The sequence below is a fragment of the Coenobita brevimanus genome, chromosome 33, assembly GCF_032717465.1.
Source record: "Coenobita brevimanus isolate Jiangsu-jjx chromosome 33, ASM3271746v2, whole genome shotgun sequence".
NCBI lineage: Eukaryota > Metazoa > Arthropoda > Malacostraca > Decapoda > Coenobitidae > Coenobita > Coenobita brevimanus.
The window spans coordinates 2,743,467-2,755,827 of NC_136986.1; the positions used below are offsets into that span (position 1 = coordinate 2,743,467).

The 12,361-nt window shown below is 42.7% G+C and overlaps 1 protein-coding gene across 1 annotated transcript in view; it reads right to left on the minus strand.

Moving 5' to 3' along the window:
• The window catches only part of LOC145395713 (ionotropic receptor 21a-like), a 63,884-nt gene that overhangs the window by 19,056 nt on the left and 32,467 nt on the right, over positions 1-12,361 (minus strand). Inside the window, exons 4-6 of the mRNA XM_080269254.1 lie at positions 12,060-12,295; positions 11,254-11,382; positions 10,273-10,459 (exon numbers count right to left, since the gene is read on the minus strand). Coding sequence (XP_080125380.1) covers positions 10,273-10,459; positions 11,254-11,382; positions 12,060-12,295 — 552 coding nt within the window. The remainder of the gene's footprint in view (positions 1-10,272; positions 10,460-11,253; positions 11,383-12,059; positions 12,296-12,361) is intronic.

Genomic DNA, 12,361 nt, shown 5'->3' on the forward strand with positions numbered 1-12,361 from the left:
AATACACCCTTATCTCCTCCCTTTAACACAGATATCTTACTTTGTTACTGCTGGAGACTTTAATCCTAATAAAGCTTCCTGATACGAAAGCAATCAAAACAACCTCAGAGACCTCGTCATTGCTTCACTACTTAATAATCTGTACATTCTCAGTGACACCTTGTAATACATCCTCATCCCACACAGGGCAAACCGCACCTTCTCCTCCCCAGACATCACATTCTGTTCGCCCACACTCGCACTCAGCATCACCTGGCGAACAGAACCAAACTCGCAACAGATCATCTCCAATCATATTACCACAGACACACAGGCCAAAAACTTAGCAGTTACATATTACATACACAAATTACAAGAAGGCAGACTGGTCAGAATTCACTAACGAAACAATGAAGTACATCAGCACGCTAAGCAGCTAATCCACCACCAGTATTAACAGGCGTATTACAGACTTCAACATGACATGCTAAACAGTTAATCCACCACCAACATTAACAGGCATATAACAAACTTCAACATTACACTGAACATTGACAAAAACCACATACTCGTACCACGAGGCAACAGAACACATTACAATCCAAACCTTACACCAGAGATTGTCCACCTCGTAAGAAAACGCGACAGACAACAGAATCTCCCGCACACACACCATCACAGGGCTCCAAGAATTAAACAATGAGATTAACAACAATATTAATACAAAGAAGATTGAAAACTGGAAGCCCATTGCAGCAACACTTAATCACTGCACAGACACGTCTCGCTGTAGAAAATACTTGACAGTATCATTAATCACAAGCTTACACTTCCAAGACTCCCCCCATCCATCATCTCCAACACCCAGCACATCCCCTCCTTCAAAGAAAAAGCAGACATGCTAATAGGCCACTACACAAACATAAGTCACATAGCACCAAAATGCACAGTCTGAGAGACATCTCAACATAGACTTTTCCACTTGATCTTAGTGCAATCCCCTTCACTCCAAAACAAACACTTAATGTTGTCAAAAAAAAAGAAAAAGAAAAAGCTCTATAAGCACAGGACCGGATGGCATCAGCAAGCAACACCCGACATAGGACCAAATAGCATCTAGGCTGTCATAAACACCAGCAGTCACACACACGCACGCTGTAGCATTCCCAGTATTTGAAGACACGGAACAATCATCACTGTACTTAAACCAAATAAAGGCTCAACTCCCCCTTCTTTTTACAGACCCATAACACTGCTTGGCATAACATCCAAAATAAGTGAATGACTTATTTTCAACAAAGTCACTTCCTTTTGGCTGTTTACAACATCAGAGCACTGCATCTACAAGCATCTTACTGACTAATCGCGCAAAACGAACATTGAACGGCATCAACTCCATGAGACCTGCTCAACATACTCTTCTCACAGTAGGTGTTATTAGTAAAACCTTGAATGCCATCCAGTGACGCAAACTACATCACTAAGACATACACCACAAATATGGAGAACAAACCCAAACGGTGGTTTGTCAACTATTTATCTTGTAGACAAGCATATGTTACATTGTAGATCGTCATCACGAACGCGAAATTTCCCTATCAGAGTTGCACAGGACTGTATTGTCTCACTCATGGTCTTCAGCCTATGCATGCACGATATTCCCTCACCACAACCACCCACAAACTTTGCCTGGTATGCAGATGACATCACCATAATCACACACCACATTGCAGACACAGTCTGCACACTGCAACAGGACTACGTCAACACAATGCAGACCTGGGTTAAGGTGGACAGGAGACTGAAGATCGCTAATCCTCGGAGTGCTAAGCTGGCCTCTTTAGTGGAGGATGAGGAGTTGCGTGTTTTGAATTCCAATGAGATTACATATTTCGATACCCAGGATGGGACATTTACTATAACTGCTTTGTGCCTGTGCTCGGCTGATGGTCCTTTGGATTTTAACGGGTATGTATGGCAACGACCATATCCCATTACTTTTAAGTGATGTTAAGGGTGGACTTCAACCTTGCCTTCCTCGCTGGTGCCTGGATAGGACAGACAGGCCACTTTTCATGAAATTAAGTTCCACTCATCATTCTGTCAATGATTTTGGCTGTGCTAATGAGGCGATGTCATATTTCACTGACATATTGCACTCAGCAGCCCACTATCTATTTCAAGAATAAAAGGTCAGTTTCCTAAACTTCTAGTTCCTTGCTGGAACCCTAAGTGTAGTTCCGCAGTGACAGCGAAATGAGCCACCTCCTTTTTTCTTTGTTGCCACAGTGGGGATCCTCAGTGTTTGGTGGAGTATTGGAGGGCACAAGCTCAAGTTTGCCTTGTTTTAAAGAAGGCCAGGCGTTCATCCTAGGTTTCCTCTATTAACCCAAGGGTTTCCCTCACTCAGGTGTGGAACAGGGTGAGAAAAATATAAGGGAAAATTACTATTCCCTCCCCTCCATTTTAATCTACAGCAGGTGGGAGTGTGGCTGATCCTTTTCCCGTTGCAGTCTAGCTTGTCAATCATTTTGCCAATGTGTCACAGAAGGAAACAGTCATCTTTGGCATGCCACCGTCGAAACGTAGAGTCTCGAGGTCTCGGTTTTCCCTCCTCTGGGGGAGAGCCTTACAACGTCCCTTTTTCTGTTTCTGAGTTTCTGGCAGCTTTGTCGCAGTGCCATGATTCTTTTCTTGGCTGTGATGATATTTCTCAAGCTTTCTTACGTCGCCTGTCTGATGAGTCTTCTGTTTTTGCTGGATCTGGTGTACTGGTGAGCTTCTAGCTTGTTGGGATGTTACCGTACTTATCCCCATCTCCAAGCTTGGTAAGGACAATCTATAGGTGACAGATTACACTGGTCGACAAAATGTGAAAAGTGTTATGGTTCTAGTATATTTTGAGATGATTTTAAGTAATATGAACCTGTAAATTTCGAGTATATCCAATTTTCGCTAGCTCGTCCAGTTTTGAGAACCAGTATAACTTAGGAAAATCTGCTCATGCATGGGAAAATCCGACCCAACTCTTTTGATAAAGATATGCATATCTTAAAGGAGCTCTTCAGTTAGTTCTTGTGGCGGTTATATCAGTTTCAGATAAGTACCTGAATCACAAGGAATTTAGCACCTCAAAGTGAATAAGCCACAGCCAAAAGTCGGGTAAAATTTTCCCACGACCAAGCAGATCGCCTTTTTCTCTCTTTCTTTCATTTTTTTTTCTAACAATTCCTGCATAGGTAATTTTATATTTGCCACTATTCCATTTCAGATTTTTCTTTATTGCTACAAAATGGCTTGATCTGTGTTGGCATGCATTGCAGCGCCATAACTATATGAATGCATCAGACACTTTCTGTCACATCTGTGGGCTCTTAACACTTGAAAGCCTGAACAAACCAGTTACAAGGAATGTTAAAGCCGCTTACAAACATTACTTCGAATGTCCTGTTGGTGATCAGGACAAGAAGTGGGCACCCCATATAGCATGTAAGACCTGAGTAAATCACATGAACTATTGGATGCGTGGTAAACCCATCAGGTATGCCTTTCACCGTACCTTTGGTATGGCGCTAAAAAAAGGATCTCTGTACTGACTGCTACTTTTTCCTCACTAGCACCATAGGGTATTCAGCGAAAACCCGGTCCGTGATCGAGTACCATAACGAACCTTCTACTATTAGGTCAGTACCACATGACCCTGAGCTTTCAGTTCCAAATCCTCCACGTACCACAAGTGAATCAGAATTAAGTGAGGAGGAATTGCTGCATGGATGCCGATATTCAACAAGATTTAGAGAGCAAAGAGCCGCATCTCACCAGTCAGGTAGAGCTGGATGACCTTATATGAGACCTTAACTTGCCCAAGGAGAAAACTGAACTCCTTGGATCTAGACTCAAGCGATGGAACCAGCTACAGATGGAGTTTGTACCACCACCTTCTGTCGTAGACATCTAGAGCTCTCAGTGTATGTATTTCAAGAAAGACGACATGCTTTGCTACTCTTATGATGTTGTACTGTTAATGCTACACCTTTGTAAGTCTCGTCCTTATCAAGCAGGAGAATGGCGGTTATTCATTGATTCTGGGAAGAATACACTGAAGGCAGTCCACCTCCATATTGGATTTTTTTTTTTTTACTTGAGGAACTAGGAACCAAAGGCAACAAGCCCGCAAAACTGTTCCTTCCAAGAGAAAAACAAAATACAAGAGAGAGCCAAATTCAAGATCCGATCATTTCGAGATGCCTAGACACACTGCGTTTGAATGACTGGAGATCATAGGAAGCAGGAAATACAGACAGAGGGAGACAGTTCCAGTTATCTTCTGTTCCATTTCCGCATGACCATGGAATGAATGAAAGTTTTGAAACTATTACTTTGTTGACTGTTGTTGATTACAAAACACATCAGGGGAACATCTGTGGGGACCTGAAGGTGATCTGTTTGCTTCTAGGACTTCATCAAGGTTACACAAAGCACATGTGTTTTCTTTGTTTATGGGACAGCAGAGCAGACATTAAGCATTATACACAGAAGGAATGACCAGTGCTACCGAAAAATGTGACTGGAAGGTTCACCTGACTTCACAAACCTCTTGTTAACCCTAAGAAGGTATTCTAGCCTCCACTTCATTTGAAACTTGGTGTGATGAAGAACTTTGTGAAGGCGATGGATCAAGACGATGCTGGCTTCCACTGCTAGCTAACGAAGTTCCAAGGCATTGTATTTGAGGCCAAAGTAAAGACAAATGTCTTCAGTAGTCTTCAAATTCGTCTTATACTCATGATCATGAATTTGTAAAGAGCCTATTTGAGCTGGAAAGCCGTGCCTGGGAGAGCTTCGTGGTTCTTTCCAAGAATTGCGTAGGAAACTTTCGAGCATCGAATTATGAGGACCTTGTGAACAAGATGTTGAAGAGTTACCATCCACTCAGAGATCGAAAGTCACACAAGACACATTACTTCCATTCTCATTTGGACTTCTTTCCCTTTAATCTTGGCCACGTCAGTGATGAACATGGTGGAAACTTTCACCAGGAAATTGTCATGATGGAGACCCGATATCAAGGCCGATTCATTCCAAACGTGATGGGTGATTATTGCTAGACTTTACGGTGTGAAAGTACTTGCTCCTACAAACGCAAAAGCAAAGTGCTGAAGCACTTCTAATATGCAAATGTCTTGTAAGATTGTTTTGTAGACATCACTTTGAGCTTAGTAAAGTTTAATATTATTTTATGTGACAAATAGACTTGTTACACTTATTTAACGACTTTGCACGTTTCAAGAAATTTTCACATTTATGATGTACTATGCCAAGGTATCATGATAACCAGATTTAAGGGTCAGATATAAAATCGGGGGTACCGAATTGGTTAGACACAGTTGAGAACAAGTGAATGAAGTATTGCCACGCAGTACAAATTCCCTTACCAGATGATAACCATACGTATGTAATTGACTTTGGGAGTAGATGGCTGGTTGTTCCGCGCGACACACCGTCATGATATGAGGAACAGTTGTTTGAAGTTATATCATAATCTGTCCAGGCATGTGCAAGTTACTGAGCAGACACGAATATACTGTAGGTATGGCTAGGGTTGCCATACGTCCAGATTTTCCCGGACACGTCCTGCATTTAGATACCAAAATATTCGTCCGAGAGGAATTATGAATTATCTGGAAGTCCGAAATTTCAGCTTCCATCACTTTTTGTCGAAAAATTTTATATACCATTATTAAACTCTGTAATGGCGAGAGAGAGAGAGAGAGAGAGAGAGAGAGAGAGAGAGAGAGAGAGAGAGAGAGAGAGAGACCTTCGTTGTTTTCAACAGCTGGTAAGTGTTGTCAAGTTGGCTGGTTTAGCGCTAGTAGCTAGCTAAAATGTCCTTTCGTTTCATCTTGTTCAGCCACGATTTTTTTTTTTCATACTTTGTGCTGTTATAGGCATAAAATAAATGGTAATTGCACACAATTATTGGCTCAGCTTTCATAGCATTTGCTATTCTTATGATCTTATCCTGCATGTAAGGCGCTTCAGCATTTTCCAGTCATAAACTAGCCAATTCTGTACTTTGCCTGTTGTCAAGTATACTCTAAAAAGATTAAAGATTGTGGCACAGTACAGCAGTACTAGTATACCTATCTATCTATCTATCAAGGTTTCATAACGCCAAAGCCGTGTGTTGGGGCGGGGGGGGGGGGGAGAGCATGGGTTTCAGTGGTGGCGTCCTGTATTTTGACTGTACAGATATGGCAACCCTAGGTATGGCTGTTAAGTATGAGAGCACCGACCTTGTATGAGCCCCAAGTGTGGCCTTGATCTTGGGAGTAGATGGCTGGTTGTTACACGCGACACTCCACATGGTATGGGGAACAACTGGGTGAAGGTATGTAAAAATCTGTCCATGGATGTGAAAGTTACAGAGCGGACACGAAATAGCAGGCGGGCTGACGGACGGACTGCTGTACTGCCGCACAGATGGAACTGCGCAAACCTATAGTCACTGACCTGTTTGACTGTAGGGGACTAATAAATCAGAATCATTTTCGCTGTTAACCAGTGTTATCGGCCCATTTCTCTATTTCATTTATATGTAAGGTCTTGGAAAAGATGACCAATGGTCAGCTTGTGTGGTTTGGGAGAGAGGTGACGTCTTACTCTCTGTCCGGTATGGTTTTCGTAAAACGCGGTCGACTTCTGACGTCTTACTGTCCTTGGAATCTTCTGTCTGTGAGGCTTTCTCCACTAACCAACACCAGGTCACAGTCTTCTTCGATCTAGAGAAGACATATGACACTGCTTGGCATCATGGCATTTTACTTTCTCTTCTTGAGATTGGTCTTCGTAGGCGCTTGCCCATTTTTAATTCAGCAGTTTTAATTTCACCATTTTTTATGGGTCCGAGTGGGGAGGGGACATGCTTTCTAATGCCTGTGCACTTCAAGATGGGATGCCACAGGGAAGCATATTCGGTGTTACTCTTTTTGCTGTGGCCATCAACAGTTTAATCAATGTACTCCCAGATGGAGCAAGTAGCTCACTATATGTGGATTATCTTTCAATTTCTGCCACTGAATTTTGAATGTCTCTGGTTGAGAGGAGGTTCCAGCTGGCTCTTATCGACTCTCCCAGTGGGCTGAGTCACTTGGTTTCTGTTTTTCTTCTACGAAAACAGTGACTATGCATTCTTGTAATCTTCGTGGGGTTCACCCAGACCCTGACCTATATCTCTATGGTTGAAGAATTTCCTGTATAGAAGAGATCCGGTTTTGGGCCTTGTTTTTGATAGGCAACTGGCCTGGATTTCTCATTTCTTTATGTTCAGGAAACCTTGAGAGTCTTGAGGGTTTTGGATCATACCTCTTGGGGTGCTAACCATCAGACCCTCTTCTACTTTCATTGATCCCTTATTCTTTCTCAACCTGAATATGAGTGTGAGGTCTATTCCTCTGATACAGATGCCCATCTCCGGTTGTTAGATTCGGTGCATCATGCAGGTATTCATGTAGCAAATGGGGAATTCAACTCATCCCCAGTTTCTGTTTTGTAGGTGGATACTGATACCGTCTTTTTTATATTTTTGCAAGTCACTGATGATGAGGTATTGATATCATCTTCACCTCCCAGACACAGTACTCTGTGCCATGATTTCCCAGGATTCCCGATCTTCCGTTTATGACACTCTAGTTTCCCAAAGCCCTTTGGTTACAGGGTGCAGTCATAATAACTGCACCCTGTAACCAAATGTCTCTGTGATCCTAGGCTGACAGTTTGTCTGCAATGGATCCCAATGGTGGGTTTTTGGCTATAACTACTTTGTGTGACATTCTGTATGTCAGTTGTTGGTAAAAAGAGCTCCCTTCCCTCTCAGATTTCCCACTTTCTCTCCCTTTTTAGAACATGCTGTTACTCATGAAGCCTCTGTCCCAGTCTATATTGATGGATCGAAGGTTGATACTGGAGTATGCATGATGTCGTCTTCCCTTCCATTAGTTGGGATGGTAGCCTTCCTGGTAGTGTTTCAGTATTTACGGTGGAACAGACTACAATTTTCATTGCCCTCAAAATCATTTTTACTATCTCCCAGTCTGTTTTTGTGATTTTAAGTGACTTCACATTGGTGTATCTGCACTGGAGTCTTTTAATTCATCTCACCCACTGGTTTAACCAATTTTAGAGTGGCTTTACTTGCTTGGCCATCATGGCCATCTTGTGGGGTTTTGTTGTTTTCCTGCCCATATGGGAGTGTCCAGGAATGTGCCAGCTGATCTGCTGGATGAGGTAGCATCAGCTTGCTCCTTGCTTCTGTGGGATCCAGTTCTCCTCTGCATTAGCTGCCTGCACATGATTTTTTACCCTTTTTTGCTGGGCAGATTCGGTGTTGTTGGCAAGATGGCTGGGACGCGGTGAAACCTAACAAGCTGCATGCTATTCGTGGCAAGGTTGGCTCCTTCACTTATCGAGGCTTGTCTCTCCGGTGGAAGACCGCTTATGCCAGTTGCGAATTGGTCACAAATGGTTCTCTCATGTAATTTAAATGGAGGGCATTTCCCCTCCTTTCTGTGATCGCATGGTTCCCCTGACTGGTCGGCACTTGCTTGTGGAGTGCCCCAGGCTTGGGAATGTATGAGGATGGCTCGTACCGTCTTTCGTCGGTGCTTGGGAAGGTTGCTTGTTATATAGGAGGGGGAACTCTCAGTTTTATGGATACAGATTGACTGCTTCATAAGATTTAATATTCGATGTTGTTTATGTTTTTAGCATACAGTGTTTCTGTTTTGGTGTTTTTAGTGATTTTTTTTATATTTTTCTGTGTTTTTAATGTTTCTGTTTTTATCTGTGTTTGTGAGACTTGTTTGCTGTTGTCTCTCTTGTTGTCTTTTGCCCTTGTGTCTGGCGGCATATGACCCGGGCAGCTGTGCCACCAGGTTTTATTTCGTTTAACCTATCAGCCATTGGTGTTTCTCGGAATGTGATCTTCTGAATGTGGAAGAGATACTGGGAGAAAGGTGGATACTCAAGAAAGCCATACCAAAATTGACGAAGGCTAACACCTAGGGAAGACTGGCATCCGCGATTGCTTGCACTTAGAAACCACCAGTCTACCACCCGAACACTGGGTTATGACTTCCCGATGTCTACAAATGTCAGAATATTAAACCAAACTGGGTAACAGATTGCGTGAAGAAAACTTGTGAAGTCATTTTCCAGCTTGAAGTCCTCTGCTCACCCATGAACACCGTGCTCAACGACCTATGTTTGCAAGAAAGCAACAGTATTGACAACTTTGTCACAAGGGAACCAGTTTTGTTTCTTGATGAGAACAAAGCCATCATTTCCACTTGTGATGGCCGTATGAGAATAGGGTCCAAAAATTCACCTGTGACAGGTGTGTGATAGTATGGAGAACTACAACAGAATGGTACACTAACTGCAACATCGTCGAGTATGACCGTTACAGTGGAGGCTCAGTCATGTTGTGGCTGGTGTATCTCAAGAGGGGTGTATCAGCCTGCATGTTGTCTAAGGTGGTACTTTGGCAGCACAGAGGTACAGTACAGACACTACATTCTACAGTCATTGTTCTACCTTTTGTCGGTGCGATGAGAGAGGATTTCACTCTTATACATGATGATAATAAATTACACACAGCTATGTTTACTGTTGCATTTTTGGAAGACGAGAGAACTAAGGTGAAGAACTTGCCACCAAGGTTCCTTGACCTAACTACAACTGAACACCTCTTGGACATGGCGCTTAGGAGTTTTTCAGCCATGCACAACCATTCACAAACCCTGCAGGCTTCGTGCAAGAACACCCAAAGTCGACATCAAGCGGTTAATTGGGAACATGCCAATGGGATACAGAAAGTGTATACAGGCTAGGGAAGGCCATACACATTACGGAAAATATGCTATCAGTATTCCATGAGGTGTTCGAGTTAACTGTAGCTTGACTTTTTCCTCTGAGCTTCAAGCCACTTTCCTCTCTGAGGATGTTAGCTCTGCGATCGTTAAATACTGTCGATATTAATCCTTACCATTTTTCGTGGCTACTTGTGGACATGCGATTACACTTCTTCCCATGTATTGCATATATATTTTTCTCAATATAAAGAACACACCACTTACTAATGTGCTTCCTTATACTGAAATGAACTATATCTCATTTGGACGGACGTGCATGGGATATTTTGATAGTTTTTCCTATAGGTTAATAAAATTGTCATCTGATAGACTACAATAAGCCATACTTATTTCTAAATGGGAATACAGAGTTCATTCTCACCTCGTCCCATGATTTAGTGGGCAGGACGTGTATGGTGAAGTTGAGGACCTCTGCTATAGTGGCGAGAAGGTAGTAGTCAGTGCCGGAGTACTTCGTTGTGGTGATGCCATGAGAGTCGGTGGTCTGTTTCTCCACCCAGTGCGGGGTATAGGGCAGCGCAGTCACGTTCACCACGCCACCGTAGAAGCTGTTCATATAAGTACATTCCTGCTCTCTCTCTCTCTCTTTCTCTCTCTGGCACCAAAATGCCTTTGGCCTTTCCTGCTCTCTCTCTCTCTCTCTCTCTGGCACCAAAATGCCTTTGGCCTTTCCTGCTCTCTCTCTCTCTCTCTCTCTCTCTCTCTCTCTCTCTCTCTCTCTCGTAAACCCTCAGTAGTCAACACTGGCTTGACCACATATCACTTCCGTCATCACTGGGGTTGCCGAGTTACAAAGCTGATTTTTACAGTCCATGGAGTGAGAAGAAGGGACAACAGGATATTGATATCGATAGCAGACCCAAGAAATATAATCGTCCAACGTTCAAAAACAGGCTTCTTTTTTCGGATCTGTTAAGCTGATACCTTACCGTCAGTTAATTTTGTATTATGCTATTCTCTTTTTATTGGATTAGTGCAGTAAGAATTTAATAAAGGTTATAATTATCTGCATTTTCATGACAAGCTCGCAAGTAAAAAAAAGAAAAAAAAAAAAAAGGATGTACCTAAAACATTATTGGTTTTAGAGAAATATAAAGATATAAAAATGTTTTGGAAATCCTTAACGAAGAGAAAAATTTTTCTGCATGATCATGTGTCTAGTTGTGACATATGGCACCTTTAGTGCACCACAGTGTTCTTGTTTTCTACATGCCAACACCAGTCTTTTTCCTACTACCGACCTGTGTAAATCTCAGTCTGTGTGTGTGTGTGTGTGTGTGTGTGTGTGTGTGTGTGTGTGTGTGTGTGTGTGTGTGTGTGTGTGTGTCAAAGTACAGCTTACTTTAAGTACTTCTCAGGGAAGAGGGTTAACGAACTCTCAAGCATCAACCCTCGGTTTGTTGTCCAAGACGCTACTCTTTTTGTCGCTGACCCCACAGGACTGTAGGGGGTGTGCACGTAGGCGATACATCTGCGGATACGAAAAATTATCTTCTTAACAGGTACAGCTTCATTGTATGGATGGAGCTTCAAACATTCACCTCAGAAACTATCCTACGCAGAGAGGAAAGAGAACAGCTGCCAGAATACGATGCGGTCATTATCTGTCCTTGCTATAAAGCGAACACATTACAACTCTACAGATAATCCACATGCCCAGATCGCATTGCAGTTTTATCGCAGATCAAAACACTCTTAATCACCTTATGCACTACACTGATACAAGATATATTCAGCATAAAGTCAACAAATGACCTTAGGAAGCACCGGTTAAAATGGCCGGTTTCCTGTGGTATATCTGTCATTTTGAAATGGTTAATGCTGAAGGACTGAGAAGATTACATCACTGCAATTGAGAGACCTTTCTATTTTAGAAAGTTCCTCGGAAATTACCATCACAGACCTCCATGGTAGAGGTTATATGTGGTTAATGGTGAAATGTGAAAAATATAGGCTACATGACATTGCAATAAAGAGTATAATTCCAATGGTGAGAGATGTAGAAACCTTACATCACTGGGAGAATGTGACCTGCCTCTGCAGATTTTTAGATATAGAACCGAATGTACAGTACAAAACACATTAGATTAAGGTATACCTGTATCTGAATATACACAGACTTACAGCACTCGACAAATCAGTACATACCTCCCGAGAGCAGAAGATTCTTCATTGTTGAGTATGACAGAATTCATCATGGAGAAGGTCCAGTGCGAGATGAATAGTCGTTGCATTTGGCTGTGCTGCAGGCGAGTGACCACCAGTAGCCTGGTGGACCACACCAGGAGGCGGCCCTTAAGGGACCACTTGGCGAAGGCAGCGAGGAAGACTGGGTCGTCACTCACCACGATCACCGTCACGCACCATGACACCTGGCGCAGCTGCTAACGTCACCAGAGTAGGAGAATGTCCCAGGAAAAGGGGAGTGTTGATGGAATCAAAAGACATAG